The sequence below is a fragment of the Pteronotus mesoamericanus genome, unplaced genomic scaffold (assembly GCF_021234165.1).
Source record: "Pteronotus mesoamericanus isolate MK-2021 breed Mesoamerican mustached bat unplaced genomic scaffold, CSHL_Meso_final scaffold_174, whole genome shotgun sequence".
Taxonomy (NCBI): domain Eukaryota; kingdom Metazoa; phylum Chordata; class Mammalia; order Chiroptera; family Mormoopidae; genus Pteronotus; species Pteronotus mesoamericanus.
The window spans coordinates 30,185,913-30,208,558 of NW_026555309.1; the positions used below are offsets into that span (position 1 = coordinate 30,185,913).

Below are 22,646 nucleotides of genomic sequence, written 5' to 3' on the forward strand. Positions count from 1 at the left end.
ATCTCATGGGAATTTCATTTACTTAAAGATATTCACCGAGAACCTATTAGCCATCCTGGCACAGTGGCAGGAAACAAGACTAGTCTCTTCCATCTGAAATTTACTTTCCTTAATAAATAGTAAATAGTAAGAAATAGTAATAAATAAATAGTAATAGTTTCCTTAGTAAACTCTGAGGGTATTCAGTAAGATTTTTATTCATTCTTTCATTTCTTGGGATTTTTTTTGTTTCACAAAAGTATACTATTTTTTCAGACAGGTTTTCAAGTAATGGCTTTGGCTTCCTGGAGAAAAACCACCCATCTAAGCGATCAGTTATCTAGATGTATCATAGTGTGTGTGTGCATGCACACATTGTGGCTGATTTCCTCATGCTTGAAGAAAGCCTTCTCCTTCAAAAAAAAGTGAATTATCTGATTTTCACTGCACCCTACAAATGTGCTTGCATGTATGAAAATTTTTATATCACCTAAAAAATGTGCATGCACAATACGCACACTAGTAAAGCTTGGGAGAGCTAATGTCTGCTAGTCTCAGAAATAAATTAACATGCAGCTAACATCAGAGGAGCCAGAAACACTCGCTGCAAGTGTGAACATATTTGATTGCAGGACTGTGTCTTTTCCTAGGGCTGACCTTATAAATTAAACAGTGTCAATCTTAAGGAAGTGTTTTCTGAGCATTTAGATTCACTGTGAACATTAGGATGCCCTTTGAATTAACATTTAGCATTATTAGCCTATTGTTGGGCATGAACTGCTTTGTTACTGAGTGTGACTGAGGAAATACATTAGTATGAACATGTGACTTTTAAAAAGAATGGGAGAAACTGTTTAAAATCTTGGGATGTGAATTTTTTTTAATTAGGATATCATCTATATATGGAAAAGCACTTAAAAATTGTGAATAAAGTTCTGTACTTTGATACGTAGAGGAATAATAACAGAGAAGGATCCAATATATGCTAAGTCATAACCGAACACACTATGCTACCAGGACTTTAGTGAAGTAGTAATTCCTCCTTATAATCAGGTTTCAGTTTAAATGTTCCTTCCTCATGGACTCATTTCCTAACACACCATGTTGGGCTATGTTGTCATTATATTTAAATGCAATAGTCTCTGCTTCATCTTTTACAACAGTCTTCACTCTTGTGATCTGTTAAGATCTACTAGACTGTAAATTCCATGAAGCCACTATGCTTGTATTATTTTCTCCTTTTTCAGCGGCATAATGTATGTTTTTGGAATTAGTTAAGAGATGAATATACATATATGAAATAAAGATATATATCCTAAACTCATCTCTAGAAAACATAAAGATTAACCAGGAAAATTAACATTTACAAAGAGAATAGAGTGAAAGTATAAAGAAGCTCTGACATACTATATCTCTGTTTGCAAATCTGAAATAACTTAAGCAGCGTTACCTGCTCAGAGGAGCAAGAGTCCAGAACCTCAAGGCATACCTATTACAGAATTCTCACCTTCAGATAACTATTTGCATGCAAAACAAAGCTGTTGCTCAATTCTTTAAAGCACAAAGAATAGCCAATCTCATTTTTTAAAAAATGAGCAGCATGTTTTCAAATGAACTGTCTCCCAGTTGAAATAAAGAAAAGAAGAAATTATAGCAACACTTTTCATTTGGGAGCGGCTCCATCAAAAGTTATGGACTATGGAGCCATACTTAGTAAGGACAAATAAATAAATTGTGGTCTGTTAGTAAACTCATTGGTGTTATTAGCATCACTGAAGATTTTAAAATATACTGAGTAAATGGTATAAAACAGGTAAGAAACAGAAGAGTAAATGGTCTCAAACAAGTCATCCAATTAAAATATGCGCTCTATAAACATGTAATCTGCAGTCTTATGAATGACCTTTTATGTAATCTTGTCCTGTAACTTCCCAAGGTCACCACAATCATTCCAAACCATTTTTAGATCAGCCTCCTGGATTGTTTCTATCAATTTCTTTTTTAAAGGTGTTATTGATTGACTTGGGGGGGGGGGAGGAGAAACAATCATCAATTTGTTGTTCTGATTATTTATGCATTCATTGGTTGATTCTTATACATGCCGTGACCTGGGATAGAAGCCATAATCTTCGTGTATCAGGATGACACTCTAACTACCTGAGTTACCTGACCAGGGCCCTATCAATTTCTTGATGTCCCCTCCCCACCCCCTGGCTTACCTGTAGTGTCGGGAAATCTCTTCTTCCACCTGGGTAATGAAATCACATTTGGTACATGAGTGTTCTTTGCTTTCCTTGACAGCCGGCTGCCCATCCGATGATCCTTGCAGGTGGTTGGTTTCCTGTTTGACGTCTGATGCCTGGGACTCATGCACACTCTCGTAATGAAAGAGGAGCACATCCACATCGGGGGTGGAGAAGGAGCACTGGTGGCACTGGTGTTTGACTCTTGAGCTTCCGGCCGCCCCAGGAGACAAGTGCAAAAGCAAGAGCGCACAGTGGGAACAATTACTTTTTCTACAAGCGAACGGGTAAGTGATTTCTCCAAGGTGCTTTTCCGGGCTGCAAAGGCCTCTGGGACAGAACGGACAGTGCTTAATGGTACACTTATGAATGTTATGGAGCTGTTGGTAATGACGGAGAAGCGGCCCCACGACGATGACGTCGGGGCCATGGCTTTTGGAATATCTAAAGTCGCAGAACTGACAATTGTAGCTTGTCACCACATTATCCTCTGCTCCCTTGCTGGAGAAGTCCTTCTTTTTCACCCCAGTGGAGCCCTTCTCTGCCTTGGTCATTGGCTCCCCTTCTGCGCCTTTGGCCAGGTCATTCTGATTAATGACAGAGCCCCGGGAAAGCTTGTCATTCAATTCTGGATTAAGGCCACCGGACTGCGCTGCTGCATGCTGCTTGCCATAATGTTCTAGCAGTTTCAGTGAGCTAGATGACTCACAGCTGAAACTACAAAATTTACACCAGTAGTAACTGGTGGCCTCTGTACCATTTTGTCTCGAGGAATCGAGGGGCTTGATGGGCACCGAGTAGCCAACCGGTGTGTCGTCGCCCGCCTTGACCGTGATCTTGTCCTGCCACTTTCCCAAGTCTCCAGCATCACTGGATCGGAGCGCGGGGACGGATTTGTTAGAGTTTTTCTCTGAAGGTTTTGCACTCTCAGAGGAGGGGAGAGGAGCTTTGATTTTGTTCGGGTGAGTCTGAAGAAAATGTTGTTCTAGTTCAGTGGATGAGTTGCCCATGTAAGTGAAATTGCAGAATTTACAGCGGAAGTACTTGGTGTTTCCTTGGCAATCTGGTGTTTTCCGTCCAATGCCGATGAATGTTCCACCTGAAGTGACCTGGTATAGAAGAGATGGAGGTTACTTTAAGGTGTCATTAATTCAATGTTTTCCAAAGGAGGGAGGAGGAGGTGCTGGCAACTCTTCCTCATCAAAAAATACAATAGTACTTCTGCTTATTAGGAAATCACTTGAATAATCAGAGCCAAGTAAATTCACTCTTCATTATTCAATACCTACTCTATGAGAGGCTCATTATGCTAAACATTTCGGCCATAATATCAGAAGAAGGTAAGTAATAAAAGGACTGTAACTAATTCAAAGGATTATAGGCTTTTAGAAGGGAAAAAAGAGAAGAAAACAGTTTTCATCAAAGTATATTTTACTACTGCCTCTTTCTAAGCCAGTACTTGCAGAAGCATCCAAACTATGTGGGATTTCTTCTGACAAAGCTAAGGGTTGCTGTCAAAACCAGAGGCAGTTGCTCAGAGATTACTCAATGCAGAAGTTCTCCAAGGAAATCCTCCGTTCAGTTTCTACAGCAATGAGACTGCCAGCAAAGATGAAGTTTATTTTGGGGGGTAAAATAATGATGCTGACATGACCACACAAAATGGTTTATAATTAAAGCCTGTGCACAAACTGTCAGATTAAAAATGAAATGAATGCAGGGGGCCTGAAGCCTCGGTGAAGGAGGACCAATGTAAAGGTTTAAAATGTTTCCCGATACAGGACAAATGAAGAAAACCTAACAGGGCTTTATTAGATGAAGGCTCTCTCTCAGAGCAAAGGCCCAGCACCTCCCAAGAATGGGTCATGGGACATTCAAAGGCCCCAATCCATACTACGCTACCATAAAAAATGCCACAGCTCTGGGTTCTACCAGAAATTATAAAATTGTATAGTATCAACGCAACGAAGCCTTCAAAGGCACTTTATATAAAACCCTCACTCCCTCCCCAGTATGCACCTCAACGGGCAGCTTAACTAAGTGCCACCACTGAGCAGCCAAAATGCCTGGTTTAACATAGAGTCTTTGACTGAAACGCTCCAAGGAGAAAGCGTTCCAACTATCAGAGAAGTTTTGATTTTTTCCAGCAACCAGATGTCACAGAGGAAGCACATGGCATAATCATGTTCTTCCTTCTTCAACAGCTGCTCAAAAATGACATGTGTGATCACTGCTCATATCCAAATCACTCCATGAGAAAAGTCTCCAGCATCTCAAAATCATTTAAAAAGTTCTACTTAATATGCAAACAATGTTCCTTCAGCACAGTAAGAGATCTGTTTGTGCCTCCACTGTACAGGACTGAGACTGAGTTCACCCTTCCACTTAGAGACAGTTGTGACCCGGATCATATGCCTTAACCTCCCTGCACAACAGCTTCTCCACTGGGGCAACCTCTGAACTTATTTCCAGTACTAAAGTTTTAGGAAATGCACATGAACACAAAAAACAGCTCAACCTTTACTACTGTACATCAAGACAATAATTTATGAAGGTCTCCCACAGCCTTCAAACGAAGCATGACAATGTTTCACTTTTGACAAATGTCTATAACACCATGGCAAGCACACAGATTTCAGCCTGTCAACAGCAGAGCATCATCGAACTGGAAGGGGAAGAATGGGGCACCTGACAAGCCACAGTGTGAGAGACGTCAGAGCCAGGCCACTTGGCGAGACAGTCTATTCATCACTCCAACCTAGTATTTCAGTGACTAAAGCAACTCTTGTTTGCACCAAAATGGAGTGCTTACTACATTGCAAAATTCCTCCATCTATTCCTCAGTGCAACTGGAGGTGAAGAGAAACCTTGTTTTCAAAAACAAAGCATTTAAATGAAATGCCATCAACTCAAGTACTTTGTTCCTGGAATCCAGCTTGAATCAAAAGAAGCAAATTCAGAAGTATCTCATCCTCCTCTAATGTATGCCCAGGAAGCTAGTGCACAAAATCTAGATATGAAATTTGCTCATTTTAGCTGCCACATTGCTCCAGAGTTGCCGAGCTTCCTGACATGAAATGTTTTTAACTTTGCTTGTAGAACAGGGATTCCTGAAAAACCATGACACATCATCACTATGTCTTTGTTTTGCAATTTTCAAGCCTCATGTTCCATGTCCACGGACAAGGATGAACACAGAACACAAATAATGTTAAGAAGTCCCAAGAATATGATTTTGAAGTGATACTTAAGTTATCACTAAGCATCACAACATCCTTTACTGTATTTGTTGGACAAAATCTTTAAGAATCAGATAATCCCAGGCTAAGAATGACTATCAGGTATAAAGTCCACACAAGAAAAGGCCTTTTGGCCATTTAGTTAAAAGAAAAAATAAAACCTGCCAGTAAGGCATTTTGGTTTAGGATAATCTACGCTACTATGATATATACATTAAATTTTTTAAGTTGGTGGTATTTATATGCCTAAAAGTTGTGTTTTAACCCAGTGAAAATCAGCCAACTCCATTATTTAGGATGTTTTTATTGGTTATATATTTTATGCAGAAGAGCACCTTCATACTACTGACTCTTCCTTCCAAATCATCCAAGCAAACAAATGAAATCACAAGGATCTCATTTGATGGCAAGAACAATGCTGACAATTCTATGGGTTATTGATTTACTTAAGTAATAAATCATATTATTATTTATATTATTAAAAGCTAATAAAATATTACAATGTCATACTTCATATTATAAAGCCAACTTTGGAAAACATAATTATTCAGTGTTCTATTTCTTTCATCTTTCAAAAAAAAAAGATCTAAAGGCTATTTTGTGGCCATTTTTACACTTTCCCCGTAAGAGCTGTACACCTAGGTCACAGTGAAATATAAATGATGTACATTATGCAAATGCCGTTCTAAAATAGAACATAGTTTATATTTTAAGAGACCATACCAAGACTATTGACCATCTTCATTTTATTGTCATGACTCACAAATGTTAATTTAAAGCAATTCTTTTCTAAGTTAAACACAAATACACAGCAAGAACAGCTATGCAAGATAAATGCACTCTCTAAGAGTTTAGTGAATGTTATTGTCAGGAAACAGTGCCTACACAGTCAAAGAATTATCACAGCTCTGACTGGTGTGGCTCAGTTGGTTGGGCATCACTCCTCAAAGGGAAATATTGCTGGTTCAATTCCTGGTCAGGGCACATGCCTGGGTTGTGGGTTCAGTCCCAGGTTGTACATTATGAGAGGCAACCAATCAATGTTTCTCTCTCATCAATATTTCTCTCCTGCCCATTCTCTCTCCCTTCCCTTCTCTCTGAAAATAAAATCTTTAAAAAATTATCTCAAACTTTTCCAATGGTTAAACATAGCCAGAACTGAAAAATCTTTTTGCTCTCTAGCTATGGCTATACTAAAAAAGAGATCACAAACAGAATAAAGATTGTAAGATTCAATCTTCCTTCTTTTGCTAACCAGAACTTTAATTATAACCCATTAAGTCAGTAGTCCCTTATCCACATTTTAAAATTTCTATTTAACTATATATGCTGTTTGCACCAACCATTACAACTATTCATTCATCAAGTCAGTAGCTAAGTAGCTACTGAGTGTTTAACTTGTGCCCTCTGTGATAAATATCAGTTACAACAGTAAACAAGCTAGACCACATCGCTGTCTTTAAATTACTTATACTTCAAGATCAAAATTGGTAGATAAAACCCTTATTCATTTACATTTAGCTTTACTTGGATTTGTTTGCTCCCATGGGAAGTTCTGTAAGTTAAATTCCATGGAAAGATACATTATTTAATCTCCTGGCACCTCGGTATTCTCATCTTCACAGTTATAATTAACATTTTACACCTAGCTAGTTATTATTCGGATTATTGTGAGGGTCAAGTGGGTAAATGTATGTGAAAGGGATTTGCAAACTCAAGGTCAGTGCTGTCCAACAGAACTCTCCGAGAACAGAGAAATGTTCTGCAGTTTACTACGTCCAGGGTACCACCAGCCGCATATGGCTATTGAGCACTTGAAACAGAGCCAATGCAGCTAAGGAACTGATCTTTAAATTTAAGTAGTTTTATGAAATTTTTATTAATTTAATTTTAATTAACTGAAATTTAAATAGCCACATATGACTAGTGAATACCCTAGTAAACAGCACACTCTACAGTTCTAGTCACATAAACAGGATTATTATTGAATAAAATCAGCTCATTTAATTTTTCCTGCCAGTGGGATGAAAAGGCTGAACAGAGAGGAAGTGGCAAAGTCGATCGGCCACAGAGCCATAAGCTTGGCTGGCCAGCATTCCCAGCTGTAAATGAGAAAGTTATATTCTGCATTACTAAGCTCGCACTGCTTCTATTCCTTCTTGGACAGAAAGAATGGTATTCTCCTTATCTTTGGAAGTAAGCAGGGGCTCAATATACTCCAGCTGAATGAATGAACTCATTATGGGAAATGTGAGCATACAGAGAAATGTCTCTCTAAGGCCCCTGAGTTACCTGGGATAAGGAAGCCATAGTAATTCATGGTCCCATTATTACTGATCCCACCTGACGCACATGGGCTGCTTCAAAAAACAGAAAGAAATCCATCTTTCGCCCCAAAACAAATGACCATGAAGCCATTGGCTTGTGAATTATACGGAAACACCCAAAAAAGCACGAAAAAGAACAGGTTTTGGATTGTCTTTCACTGATTGAGGACACGATGGTTTTTCTTCTGTTTTAACCTTAGGTTTTTAAACACTATTCCTTCCATGTGGTATGTTCCATGGCTTTCATTTATAATTCATATACATGTCTTTCCACAAAAATGTTTCAGGGTAGAAGTTAAAAATATAAATGGTTTATATTTAACCTCAATTTATGTCCTTCCTCCTAATAATATGGAACGAAGTAGAAGAATAATATTTAAAGGAATATGTCACAGGAAAAGATTTTTTTAAAGCCTCAGAACTTTTAAAATGACATTTTAGCACATGTACTTACATTCAATGGAACAAAAAGAGTTGTTTAACTAAACACAAACTCTTCCTCAGATGTGGTTCATTTTCAAGTACCATAATTGATAGCAACAGAGATAATTAGGAGGGTGCTCATTTAAGAGGGCTTGAGGTTATGGGCTGATAGTCAAAAAAAGTAAAACCTTAACAATAAAAAAAAAACATGGTGTTTAAAAATCACTGTTCAAATACTGAAGGTACAAATAATGTGAAGAAATCTTAAGGGCCAATCTTGACCGAAATAACTATAGTCAGAATCAATGTGTTAATCTACACAGGGAATGTTTCTGCTAGTACTGTGTTTCAAAAAAACATTGGAGCATATAATATGCCTTAATGATATACCTTGATGGAGACTTTAAAAGGCTCAATGACAAGTCTAATTAGATGTCAATCATTAATCTCATGCCATCACAGCCTATTCCTTGTGTCACTGGAATAACTGGAATAAACACCCGTCTCATTTGGTTTTATAAGAGCCGACAGGTTTTGTTTTGGGTTTGGTTTGGTTTGGTTCTGTTTTAGAGGAGGAACCAAAACTTAAATTGGTCTAAGGGGCAAGTTTAAAGGTAAAATACTGCCTATTCTTATATTATCATCACATTATTCACATTATTATCATCAGCTTTTTGGGATACAGTAATAATACATAGTCAAGCCCCAACCTGGTTTCTCATTTGACTCAGCATAATACTGAACTAATTATCTCTGGTTATTTGGTGTTTGGGCTGCTAGAATACCAGTAAATCTTAAAGTCAGTCAATAATCACCATCACTGCCAGCTCATAATGGAGATTAATAAAAATTACATATATGCTCTAAAGGGTGTCTTCATGGGGAAAACAGAGTGAAATCACTGTGCAGCCTCCTTCCTCCAGGGAAGGGTGCTTTGCGGCACTCCTATGCTAAGCAGTGGGGTTACACATAGAAGTGACACAGTTCAAAATCCCAGATGTCTGTGATTTAGTGCAAAAAGCTCTCAAATCCACCGATGACACCAACAGTGGACTACGTACTCCTGCTGAGAGATGGACTGAGTTCCGTGACAGCATCGAGGAAAAGGGTAACCTACATGGACAGGTCAGCAAAGGCTTCTGGAAGGAGGTGTCAACCCAGCTGTGGACAGAAGTTGGCATTTGAGGGGTCATGGAAGGGCTTTCCAGGGGCAGGAAACGAAATGAGCAAAGCAAAAGTGAGAGTGGAAACAGTGAAGTCACTCTCAGGAATTTTGCAGGGAGACTGAGGGCAGTGGAAGAGAGTTGGAAGAAGAATATCTTATCAGAAAAGCCTGTATTTAATTATACACGTTTAACTAAAATGATAAACTTTTCATACAAATTAGACCTACATTTCCTATGAAAGGTAGGAAGCTTGATCTAGAAGTAGAGTTATTAAAAAGTAAAGAAAGGGAGAGAGGACAAGAGGAAAGAGGGAAGAAAGAAAAGATAGGAAAGGAGGATGAAACAGAATAGAAAGAAAAAGAAATGAAGGAAAAGAGAGAAGGAAGAGGTAAGCAAGGTTAAGTTGAGAACAGAAGGGACCAAAAAAGAAAAGAAAAGAAATAAAGAAACTACTAAGTAAACCTGAAGGGCAGTGGCAGTAAAACAATAAAGAAGGGAAGATTGAGACAAACCAATCAATTGTCTGGGGAGAGATGATACGTATCAGAAAGAAATCCAGGGTAACTGAAATTTCCAACAAGACTGACTTGAAAATGGGAGAACTAACACTGGTTAAAAGAAAAAGAAAAGCTGTTTCAGAAAAGGAACTAGCAACTTCAGTTTTACACATGTTGACTTTGAGGTGCCCATGGAATAGCAAGGCACAACTACTTAACAGCTGGAAAAACAGGTCTTTGAACAAACCATTGTTGATTGTAAGATTCCAAACACGTTACTGGACTCATGAAAGAATTCAGGTGTTCTTTAATTCCACATTAACAGGTCAGGTAAATATTCAAGGAGAACAGCAGCTAAGCAAGGAAACAATTTCTGAATTCTCAAGCCCCTCACTGTAGCCCCTACTTCTTCACACTCGGAATCCTGGGAAATCCTACAGCTCTAAGCATGGTTAGGGTATACGATACACTCCAATTAGACACTCTAAAGTATTCTGATTTTTTTTTCTTTTTTTGCTGCCTCCACACCCATTCCTGTACTCACTCATAAGCAAAAAGTTAAATTTTAATTACACAACCTTAGAGAACATTAATGGGAGCTGCGTGCATCTGCTTACCATTTAATCTTCATAGAAAATCCAACCAAGACTGTGTCTAGTAAGTAAAAGAAGAGAATACAACTCTAAGGCCACATATTAAATCATAAATTCCTCAAAGTCCTCCAAATGAGGGAAACAAAAACTAAATCAAATACATGGGTGAGATGTCCCTGAATCGGGGGATAAGACATTGATTGCATTGCCCTTGATTGATTAGATCAAAATTTGGCCCTTACTCATTCGATCAAAGCTAGTTTCCAATGAAAGTTGGAAGCAAAAGTACCAATGAAAATTAATCATGGTAATTTAAAAAAAGGGTCAATCAGTGAAATTAATTTTCTTTTCAAAGATTTCAATGATAAGCCTAGCTAGTTAAAAAAGGCAACATTACAGTACATCACTATGTCCGCAAATTCAATGTCATTCACACATCGTATACATCCCAGCCCTGGTGTAGCGGCTTATGATGTATCTCCTCCCTTACCAGAATCGGGCCTGTCTTCCATTGCTACTCTACTTGCAATAAACTCAGTCTTATATGTGGGGAGGTGACATACCATGACACTTGTGTAGACATGGTTCTGTAGCCTATCTGCCCTGATTTAGATCCCATTTACCCCACTTCCACGACACCGGGATCTTGGGCAGGTCACTTTAATTCCTCTCTGCTTGTTTCCTCGTTTTTTTTAAAAATGGTCATAATGGTAGTGTCCGCTTCAAGTGTTTTTTTTTTTATTGAAGATGAGATAATTAATACATGTAAAGAGCTTAGAGCTATATATGCACATATGAAACCCTTAATAATTATTATTAGAAGTGAATCCAAAATTAAAGGGAAAAAAACAGAAGATGTGTATTTTTGATGATGTAAGCTAATAGATGAAAGAAGTATAGAGCAAATGAAAATAATACAAATAATTAATTTTACACTTTGACTTCCAATTAAAATTAAACAAAGATCTGACGTTCTAAAACTTTATAACACTTAACTTTAAACTTTAAAATCATAGGATGAAGAATTCAAGAGGTCTATGGTCAAATAATTCTCAGAAATAGACTCCATGAAGGAAATTGAAAAATGAGAGGGAATTACTCTTTTTCTCCAAACTTTCCTATGGTTACCACATTACTTAATGTTTCTGTGTATCCATCAGCTGCATGTATACTGTAATTACAAAGACCCAAGAAACAAACAGCACTGAATAATCTGTTGACTTGATATGGTTAGCAAACCTGGCCCTTAGAGAATAACATTTTTATTAAGAATTAAATAACATTAAATTTGATTGGATGCACTGATAGCCATTTCTTCTTCTAAACGTTCTGCCTAGAGAGAAATACTACATTTAAGAAAGCAATCCATGTTCTTTAAGAGAGAGCCAATAAACCAAAGATGAAAAATGAATTGACATTTATCCTACTGACCCCAAAGTAACAAAGTGAAGTGGAGATTTAACTACCACGCAGGTAAAAGGGTAAGTGAGGATGATCTAACTACCCTACTCCACCCGGGTGGCTCCATTATCCAGCTCGGCCATCTCCAAAATAACAGTAACCTGGTCAATGCCAGAACTTCGCTTTGTTTTATGGCGTCACGGCGAGCGTGTGGTTTATTCTGCAAACTTTATTACTTGTTAAAGAGACACAGTTCTGAATATCAGTGTGGGTCACATGCCAAACATTTGGTACTCTATAGGCAGTCTGAAGTGATTAAAGTCTCATTCGCCAGTTGTTCTGAAGCTCAATTGTCCTCGACTCAGAAAAACAAAGAAACAGGACCCACTAAGATCTACAACTTCCCTTCTACTCCAGATCAAAGGGAACTGCATGGCAAAAAAATAAATATTTGGAAATAAAATTCAAGAAAAGTCAAAATAGACCAAAATAAGATTAATGTCCCAATTTTTTTTTCCCCAGACCAAACTGTAACTCCCTGTTCAAATGAGTGTACTGGCATATGTTAAGGATCTATAAATCTCAGATTTAAATACGTTAAAAATACAAATACAAAGGATGACTTACTATCTCTCAAATCTGTTCTTCCTGCTTCTAATATGACATATTGTGCAACTCTGATAAAAATATTTCCAGAACAGAAATGTAGTGCTCCTAGATCAAACACAAGACAGTCACTGGTAAGTTAATAGTGACGTTCTTCTGTGAACCTTAGTACTGCATTAAGGGCTGAAATGAATTTAATAGCTGGAATCTGATAGCTACCTTCTTGGAGTCCTGAATAATGCAGAATAACAGGGTTTAGTAATATGAAAAGGCAACATATACGTTGTAAGCATTTGTAAACTTGGGATAACTAAAACACTTTCCCGTGGGAAGCACAACTTGACAGGACTCCAACTTTTATAACCTGGTCTGAGGGCTAAGAGTCCCCCATAAAGATGACACACACACCCTAATGCACAGCACATTAAGTCCTAATGAAACAGCCCCGTCGCTGTTTAACAACGCAGGCCTCCCCATCCAGCAATAGCTTAAATATAAGCATAATAAAACAGATTAAAAAGAAAGAAGCTGTAATTACTTTTTGAAGAACTCAATCTCTTGTCCTATTATTAGCCCCTATGTGAGCCTCAAAGGCTGAATATAGGTAGTAAAAATTACATGAAGGGCTTTCCAATCGTGCCACATCCATTATTTTTAAATATTTCAGCATCATAATTGATAAAACAGTCCGGGAAAATTTAGAAACTGAATCACTGACATCCAGGTCAGGTCAATTAGCTCTAAGCTAGTAAACATATTTGCATTGTATCTCTTAGCCATTGTATCTTTTCTCATTTTTCTGGGTAAAAAATCCACATGTCTTCTGATTTCAGGGCTGGGCACACACCTCAAGGTGCTGTGAGGGGATCTGATTTCAACCGGCTTAAGAAAAGACTAGCCTGGTTTTATGGTGGCCTTTTAAAGTGAATCCCATTATCCAGCTGGGCTTCTATCTAGTATTCAGTACAAAGCAGCATTGTTATTTGACACTATTTTTACAAATTTGTAATTCTTTGACTTCATTATTTGCAATAAAAATGTATGCAGAAGTGGATATTGTCAGTATAAGTATGTCTCAACTTCAATTAGTCCCCCAAATATATGTCAAATAATCTGAACTTGGAACTGAAAATCTTAAAATTTGTTTAAATTAGTTCTTCTTTCCAACTGTGCATCTCATGTTTGCACTCAAGTCTAATTATTTAAAACCATCCATGTCAAACCAAAATATAGATCAAAGCTGGAGTTCTTAAGTCCTGTTCTCTGGCTCTTGTTCCTTTTTTCTTTGCCTGAAATGTCATAAATCTATCATTAACCGCCAACTGTCCTGAATGTTAAAAAAAAAAAAAAGCCAATTTAATTGAAAAAGTTTAATGAATTGCTCATCTATCACTTCAATTAGCTTAGATTACAGATAGAAATAATTCCTAGAATGGAACGATTATTGTCTGTAATACTCATATTGATCAACATCTTTTTATCAGAACACACACATGCTATTAACTTACCATAAATTTCTGACAAAACTGCATTAAAGAAATTCTACAGTCAGCATTTTCTCTCCCGCAGCTTTTAGTCTCCACACAATTCAAGTGCCAAGGAGAGAAGCCCGTCTTGAACAGCATTTCAGCCACACAGACGTGTGGGGAGAAGGGGGAATTTCAGATGTGCTTTCATTTGGTTTTTGCATCTAGGAAAGCTGTTCAATATTTATTTCGGCATAAAAAATATTAATAAGTTACTTATATTCACACAAGTGTTTGCGTCAACATCTGGTGTATGTGCAAAGTATTCAAGATTAGCATTTGGCCTACAAGTATATTTGGCGTTCTCTTCCTACATTGGTGAAAGTTAACTCTCTTTAGACTTGTTTCTAAACCCAATTTTTTACAAAATAACCACCCACTTTTCCCACAGATTGCTATTTTTCTATGTTTAGCCATATTATTTCTCTTTGGGGGGAAAAAAAGGATTTTAACAAGATTATCTTCCAGCATGCTCTTTCCTGCCACTTTCTGTCTTCTTTACTGCGTGCTGCTGCAAGGTTAGGAGACAGCACAGTCTAGGATCAGCTGTTTTATTTCTAGTTCTATTAGTTCAAACTCAGATAGCTCACACATCTGTTTTATTTCTAAGATCACTACCCAGGAAAAGTGTCCAGCTCGTTCTACCCAAACATAAACTTTTCTATAAATAACTGAGAACCTAACAAATAACTGTTTGGGGGAAATGGAAGTGTGTTTAAAAATCTGAATTCTTCCAGACTATAGGCCTTAGTAATCTTCGTTTTAGAGCCTTCCTGACAGCCCAGATCAGCTTCCTTCAGAAGTCGTCCCCCGAGTGAACAAACTGAAACTCCAGCCGGAAATCCAGGTATTAACATCATATTACTTGCTAATTATAAAACGCCATTTCGCATACTGACATTATTCCCTTCTAACCCTTTTATCTAAAACACGTATTTGCTTTCCAATCATAGTTTGACAGCAGAGTGTACCTGACATGAGACAGTGGAATGATCTTAATGAGACAGCAGTTCAAAGCATGGAGCTTTCATGCATAATAACTACGCTGACTTAATTTGCTGCTCCACAGAAAAAATTCTATTTGTGGAAATTCACAAAGTAAGATGAATTTTTAAGAGAGCTTTACAAAGATGAACTTGACTTTTTAAGAGTTCTTTATGTCTCCCTGAAAATGGTAAGATTGCCATTCTGACATTTTTAAAGGACTTGGAAATTTCTCTTCTGATTCTTCTTACAAGGATTACAAATAAGTTCACTACCTCTTATTTATAACCCCTTTGCTGCCCTTTCTTAATTGGCACTAGGCCAATAGACAGGTCTAGATCAAATGCACTGTAGCGATGGAGTTGATAAAAATGACTGATATTTTAAGAAATTTAAGAGGTCAGTTAAGTGTGATGTGATTTCATTAGTTCTTTGATACTTCTTCTAATTACTCCTAAAGAAGGTTAATATTAAACCTAATGTTTTGAAACTTCCTGACCCAGTAACAATAAAAATCTACATGCTATAATAGAAGCTAATACACTTTTCTCAAGCTGACCATGAGTTTCAAATATGCTTAAAATTGCTAAAATAAAATAAATACATCTCTTCAGAGTCAGTTCTGAAGTTCATTCTATTTGAAAGGGTATTGTTTTTCCATTTCATATATGCCATAAACTAAAGGCTGAAGAGTAAATAAAAAAGATATGTCACATTTAATAAAAGCAGAAATCGAAATTATTACTAAATGCTTTCATAAATTAATATTTTCCTTAACTGCAGAAAATGAAAGCTTTATTGGACCATATCAAAGTCATTCTGGTGTCCCTAGTACTTACAATTACTTTGACTTCTTTTTAATCAATGTAATATTTTATTTCCAAATTTTCATTTGCAATCATGTTGCTTTTTCAGGAATCCATCTTTACGCCTGTCAATATGACCTAAATCTAGTCAAATTTGATGTTGGGCTGAGCATAAAATCAAGTCCTAATCCAAGACACAAGAAAGACCCTCACAGAAGGAAAGACTATAGTGAAAGATTTATAATCTAAAACTAGAACAAAGCATGATTTACTATCATGTAGAACCATAGAGATTAGTGTCATTTTTTTGGATGATTGAAAAAAAAATCAAATTACCATGAAGTATGTCCAGAAATCTGAAGCCTAGCTAATTCCAGCTAAAGACTTTTCCCAACATAATAGAAATATTGGGATTAATTTCCATGATGAGAGACTAAAGACAATGCTGAGTGCACATTTGGATGAAGTAGCTAATGAAGTGTGTCCATCTTTTCCGCTGGGTCTAGCAAGCTACCCCTTCGGTATTGGGAGCTTGATTTTAACAAGCATATAAGAGCTCACATTGCATTCCTAGTAACTTTTTGTGTACAAAGAGATCACAATACAGAACACAAACCTGTACATCATAGGTCCCATTTAGTAAAACAGGCCTTGAAGAATTGATGTCCTGCAGCACACCAGAAAGCACAGAGCGGTTCACCTTCTGGAAGTCTTTGGAATGGCTGAACTGCACCATGTTATGAAGGGCTAAGATTTTGCTGTCCAGCTCAGCATCCTGCCTGGTGCGGTTATGCAGTCCTAAGTGATACTTTCGGAAGTGCTTAATCAGATCTGTGGGGTCGTTGCCATAGTAACCATATCCACAGATATTGCATTTAAAGTCCTGAAGCTCTGGAGACAGAGGTGCCGGGTCTGGGTTGTCATTTACCAGTAAGTCAGTTTTGGATTTATTCAGTCTTACACCCCCATCTGAAGGCACTTGTGGGTTTTTTGAGGCCACTGAAACTGGGCTTGAGCCTTGACAATTGGCTTGACCACTCTGCGCTTGCCCTGTTTCCTCGGTAGCCTTTGGTGACATCTTATGATCTTCCTTTGTCTCCAATGAGTCCCCTGATGGGGTGCAGGCCATATCTTGAGGGTCATCTGCCTCCGCTCTTTGAGGAGACTTCAAGGGCTCAGAGACTCCCCCAGCAGCTGGAGATGAGAAAGCCAACATATTTCTATCTGTCACCTCATCATGTGGGTAGGAGGGAAGGTTGCCTCCCTTACTGGGGCTTTCATAATTGAAGCCAGGCTTCTCACTCAGGACTGCGCTTTTTAAGTCCTTCTTACTGCTAGAAGATGGATCTTGGACATGCAAGCTATGTTCCTCCTTATTATTTAGTTCTGCAGCATCACTCTGATCCGTATTTTCTGACATCTGATCTGCAGAAAATTCTTTGTTCTTTCCGGATACCTTGCTTTCTGTCCCTACAGGCTCCAGGGTCTGGCCCTCGCCTTCACTAGCAACGTTTCTCAGAGGGGGGTTCTTTTTCCGGACCATATCTGTAAAAATATAAGGAAAATGAAGATACAGGGTTATTTAAAGGTTGCAGACATGTAGTCTAATCTAGAACATTTTACTTATTCCATTCAAGGCTTTTTAAGGTGGAAAATAAAAAACTTCCTCTAGGGAACAAAGTCAGTTTTAAAAATAGCAAAAAATTGAGACTAAAGCCAACAATTTACATTTAGAATATTTTTGTCAGAAGATGGCCCACTTATTTTAAAATAGTTTTATGACTACTAAAGGATTATTAGTCCTAGCTTTATCCTTCCTATTAGTTCTTCTTGCCTGCCAATTATATATTTTGCTCAATTTCTTATAGTCAGTGATACATATATATATATATATACACACTTACATATTTATACATGCTATGTATTATGTAGAATGTGTATACATATTATGTTTATAGACTACATATTATGTTTACAGGCTACATATGCATGTTTATGTTTATAGAATATATATTACATGTTTATTTATATGACATGTATGTATACATAAACAACATAAATTGGAACTCAATATTGTTACACACTGTGCAACTGAGATATAAATATAGTTTCCACCAAAATATCAACACAGTCCAAAAAATAGAAATAGCCTGCTACGAAGTGAGAACTGCCCCATTACTTGAAGGAATGAAGGATAACAAATGTTTCCTCTCTGCCCTACCGTTAGATTTCTTTAAGCCCCATTCAGGGGGGTAGGGGGGCAGTGCCTGAAAGTTAGGAAGAGGACCTGGCGTGCATCAGAGTGGCCAGGTTGAGTCTTACTACAACTCTCTCCAGCGTGATGGGGAACCTACCTAAGCCCCAGGTTTCCTTGCACAGTCTTATGGAAACAGTACCAATTCCACCATAAGGGACACACTGGAAGCTGACTAAAGTAAAATTTTAAGTTAAACCAGATGGCATTGTCATTTCATAGCTCAAAATGGCAGAATATTAGAATTTCCTATTATTCACCTCCACATGCTAGCTTGGCTGGGCCTTTCAAGTTGGTGGCACCAGTGAGCAGGGTCAAAATATGAACACTGTGACAAATTCCTCCACTGACCGTCTAATGAATCAGAGCTCTAACGGTATAAAGGAGATAAGGAACAATTTGTGTTGTGTCAATAAGATTGCAGTAACACAGGCTGGTTAAAGACTGAGGTTCAAGGCCTGTGTTCATTAATCCCCCAGCTGGAAAACAGTGAGCGCCTGTGAGGCTGTGATCCCAAATGTGTCTTGGAAAAATCTACCTGCGACAGACTAGTAAGACAAGGCTTCTTTAATAGTGGCCTCTGCCACAGGACAGATTTAACAGAGTTAGTTACACCATGACTATCCAAAATGTCTTTAGAAAACCCAAATTAATAACACGTCTTAGTCATTTTTACCTATAAGTTCTCACAAATGCTGAACCACCACACTGGCTTGGGATATGTGAGTGTGGCTTCTGAAAAGCTGGTCAAGCAAAATTTGTATCCTGTGAATCACTGAACCAAGATAACATACTAGTTAGAGTACAAGAAATTGTTTATAAGGTAAAAAATTCACCTATTGAATAATGTCAAAAATAGTGTGACTTTGTACACTGCTCTGCTTATACACAAAGAGCGTTAGTCATCAAATAGCCATAGAACCTCCTTCCTGGAACAACAACAGCAGCAACAACAAAACATTCATGGGATAAAGGGCTGTGGTTTGGAGTGGAGGTCAAGAGGCAACGTAAACCTGCCTGGCCTCTGAGGGACAGGGGACAGGAGGGACTGTGGTCTTCGCCTGGGTATCATTATGGTCAGTCCCTAAGCTGGAACACTGGATAACTAATTCACTTTTGAATGTTCACATTGTAGTGTCTTATTTGTTGATGTTGACATTTCAGGAGACATCTATTCTTCTGTCAGAAGTGGCAGAAGAAGGGAACTTGTACCAACACATGGAAGACTGTGGGGGGCAATTTTACTGGTAGTCAACAAAAGGAAAGCTAAAAAGGAAAGGAAACCAAAAACATCAAAGGGAAGCTTAAGAAACTATGTATCACTTAAAATACAAGAGTTTGACTAAAAAAATATATATTTTTAACCTGGCTTACACAAGACAACATTCTCACTTATGGAGGATCAGCTGTCCCTACATCTGAAAACGTGATGAGTTGATACAGCACCGTCTGTCTTTCCCTCCAGAACTTCCTGTTCGATTTCTCCACCGCATGTAATGCCTTTAGTAATACTGCAATTTAATCCTTCCTTGGACAAATAATGATGCTCCACATTATTTAAATTTTAATATTTTCTCCTCAATGTAAATAAAATCTAGCAACGATGCACCAAAATGAAATAAGTCAGGTTACATGAAAAAGGTAAGAATCTAAATGAAAGGTAGGGGTCACCAAGAACTAAGAATGAAATATTCCAATTCATTAAGGTTCTCCTTCCACTAGAATAAGAGAAAATGGTTGATGCCCATTTATTAAGATCAAGGTAATTAGAAAAAGCAGCAACATTTTACATACTTAGGAAGAGAATGAAGGTAAAATACTTAAAAATGAATATATATAATATGCTAATATTGAAACAACTTATTTTTCAGAATGACAAAAATGGATTTTGCTCCCTTAATGTTATCATGAAGAAAAGTAAGGGCCATAGTTTAAACACTTGAGGGAAAATATGATTTAATCAAATTATCATCCTTTCAAATTTCAGTTCCTTCATCCACCCGAGAACAGACCTTTGGAACCCACATGGCTCACTGATTCCGTATGTTGAATAGAGCTCTTAATAATATATATCGCAAAGAATGTCAACCAGCTAAAACTTCAAAGAAGTATCAGGAAGGTCGTTTGGGTTTTATTTTCTGTTGTAGGGGCAAGGGGCTTGTTCTTTTTAGTTGTGTTTAAAAAAATATATTGTGGTTAATTTAGTTGACTACACTTTGAAGTAGTTATAGAAAAAAATAATTTTTTACTGGAATTATATCACCATAATTTTTCAGAATGACATATTATGTAAATATAATCACATTTGCAATACTTCTAAGTGGAAGAAACTCCCCTAACAAATCATAAGTTAGATACCGTAAGACTATAGCCACCCTCAAGTTATTATCTTTAAGACAAATAACAGATTGCATGATGTTTTACTGTGTGCCAAGAACTTTTCCAGTTAACATTTTCACTTGAAAAAATAGATCACATACTTGTAAAATCATACCCAGCATTGACTTCATAAGGCATGTGGCTTTAGAATGCTTTTTACAAGTATTAATTCTATTAGTCAACTAGCAGGAGGCTAATGCAATTGTCTTAGAAGACGCTCAGAAGACACAGAAGACATTTTGAAAGCTGATCTGTACATCTGCAAAACAAAACAAAAAAAATATTTTCCTTCCTAAATGATGTAAACATACTTCAATGTATCACACCTAAAACACATTACCATGCCATTACCGCAGGCTGCTTCAAAGACACCTGATAAAAAGCATGAGCAAACCTTGAGCAAGATCTTCTCCAGCCCCTGGGTTTTAATAAAGCAGCAGGAGAAGAAGGAACACGAAATAAAAGATAATGGAAGTCATTTTCACAACAGCCTGTGATGTTGGTGAAATTATTGAACCTCTAAAACCCTCTGAACCCTAAGCATCATAATACTTACCTACATTAGGGTAGGAATCAAAGATCTTAATTAGTAAACATGGAGGGGAAATGCTTCTAGAAAAGATACGCAGAGCACTTGCTGAGACTGCATAGCCGCGGCTGAAGACAAGCGGTATCCACGGCCAGTCCCCTGCAGACTCACAGCCCCAGCCTATATACCATGTGGCTGAGAAAAGAACCAGTTCAATGCCATCAGGAATCCTGTAAGCCTTACCAAGGGAGAAACACTAAGCACTAGGGCACGTGTCTGCTTTCTAGCTTTTTGTAGAAGTCTTCTATTTTCCCTCATACTAAAATATGCTTATAAAGTCATGACTGAACCAACTTGAAATCACCATTACAGCATCACTTTTTATCATCTGAATAAAATTATTGGGGCAGCTATTGCATTAATGGTCCCAATGTAATTAGTCAGATGTACCATAAATATAAATATATACATTCATATAAGCAAATAAGCACGCACGCACGTGTGTGTGTTTGTGTGTGTGTGTGTGTATTCACATCACTGAGACAGTCATCAATTTTGGCAAACCCATTTTAAAAGTTTTTCCTACCAGACTATTAAAAAAAATTCCAAATGCCAGCTACTGTAGGTCTACCATAAACATTTAGACAATGGGGCTAAAAGTGTATTGTACAAAAAGAGAAGTTGAAAAATATAAATGAGAGTTTCAAGGCTCAAAATTACTAATTTCAGTCCTCTATTTAATTGTGAGATAAAAAACTGACCTGGGGTTGGGGGTGGAGAGGCAGTGAGCATCCTCATATATGTGTCACCGTCCATCTATACAAACCTATGGATGCTCCTTTAGAGGCACATAGAACCTCAATGCATATTATGTACCAAGATAGGTAAGCAGGCTAAAAATGTATTTGTCTTCCTAAAAAAGTGCTCTATTTGTATTAACTTTCATTACTGAGATGTAACACATTCCACTTGCAAAAATCTAAATCCTCACTTTTAATTATTTCCTTCAAAATTAAAACAAATCTAAAAGCTTTCTTTTCATTTTTTGTAAGAGTTTATTATTTAAAAAAAATAGGATCCAGTACTATTTCTATGTCCTATGTTACAGTATCATTTAGACAGGTTTATGTAGTGGAAATAATCAGCATTAGGGCTTAAAATATAATTCTCATAACTACTTTATTGCACTGAGTAAATTGTTTAAATATATGAGAAAAAATCCTTTTTCTGTAGAAGATTGTGACTCGTTCTCAGAATGGCACCTTCACAGAAAAGGAATCTGAGTTTTCCATTATTACTGAGATGTGAATTAAACATTAATAACTTAATTTTATTTCATATAAATATATATAAATACATACGCATACATACATTTGTGAAATATACTTGCTCCAAAACATCTTGCAATAAGAGAATCAAATGAATTATTCAACCAAAGAAATCAACTATTAAGGTATCTTAAAAAGAGAGCTAAAATCATTAGGATTTATTTCCATTAAATGAGAAAATCCTTGAAAGTAAGAGCCATGTTCTTAGTAGCATCTTGGCCCTAAACAAAGTAAAAAATTAAAACCTAAGGAGACAAAATGGTACAGCAGTTATGTGTCCGGTTTCTGAACCTGATTGAAATCACCTGCCTCTTCTCTTCTCTGTGCTGAGCCCCTGTGTTTACTTCCCATAAAGGGGGGAATTAC

The 22,646-nt window shown here is 37.3% G+C and overlaps 1 protein-coding gene across 4 annotated transcripts in view; it reads right to left on the reverse strand.

Moving 5' to 3' along the window:
* TRPS1 (transcriptional repressor GATA binding 1) overlaps positions 1 to 22,646 on the reverse strand; it is a 230,112-nt gene that overhangs the window by 169,751 nt on the left and 37,715 nt on the right. For 2 of the 4 annotated variants that reach the window (XM_054590418.1, XM_054590417.1), the window contains exons 2-3: positions 16,407 to 17,335; positions 2,199 to 3,331 (exon numbers count right to left, since the gene is read on the reverse strand). In XM_054590418.1, coding sequence (XP_054446393.1) covers positions 2,199 to 3,331; positions 16,407 to 17,333 — 2,060 coding nt within the window. In that variant the 5' untranslated portion in view covers positions 17,334 to 17,335. Of the gene's footprint in view, positions 1 to 2,198; positions 3,332 to 16,406; positions 17,336 to 20,524; positions 20,670 to 22,646 lie in introns of those variants that run through there. The other 2 variants (XM_054590416.1, XM_054590415.1) reach the window with 2 other exon arrangements.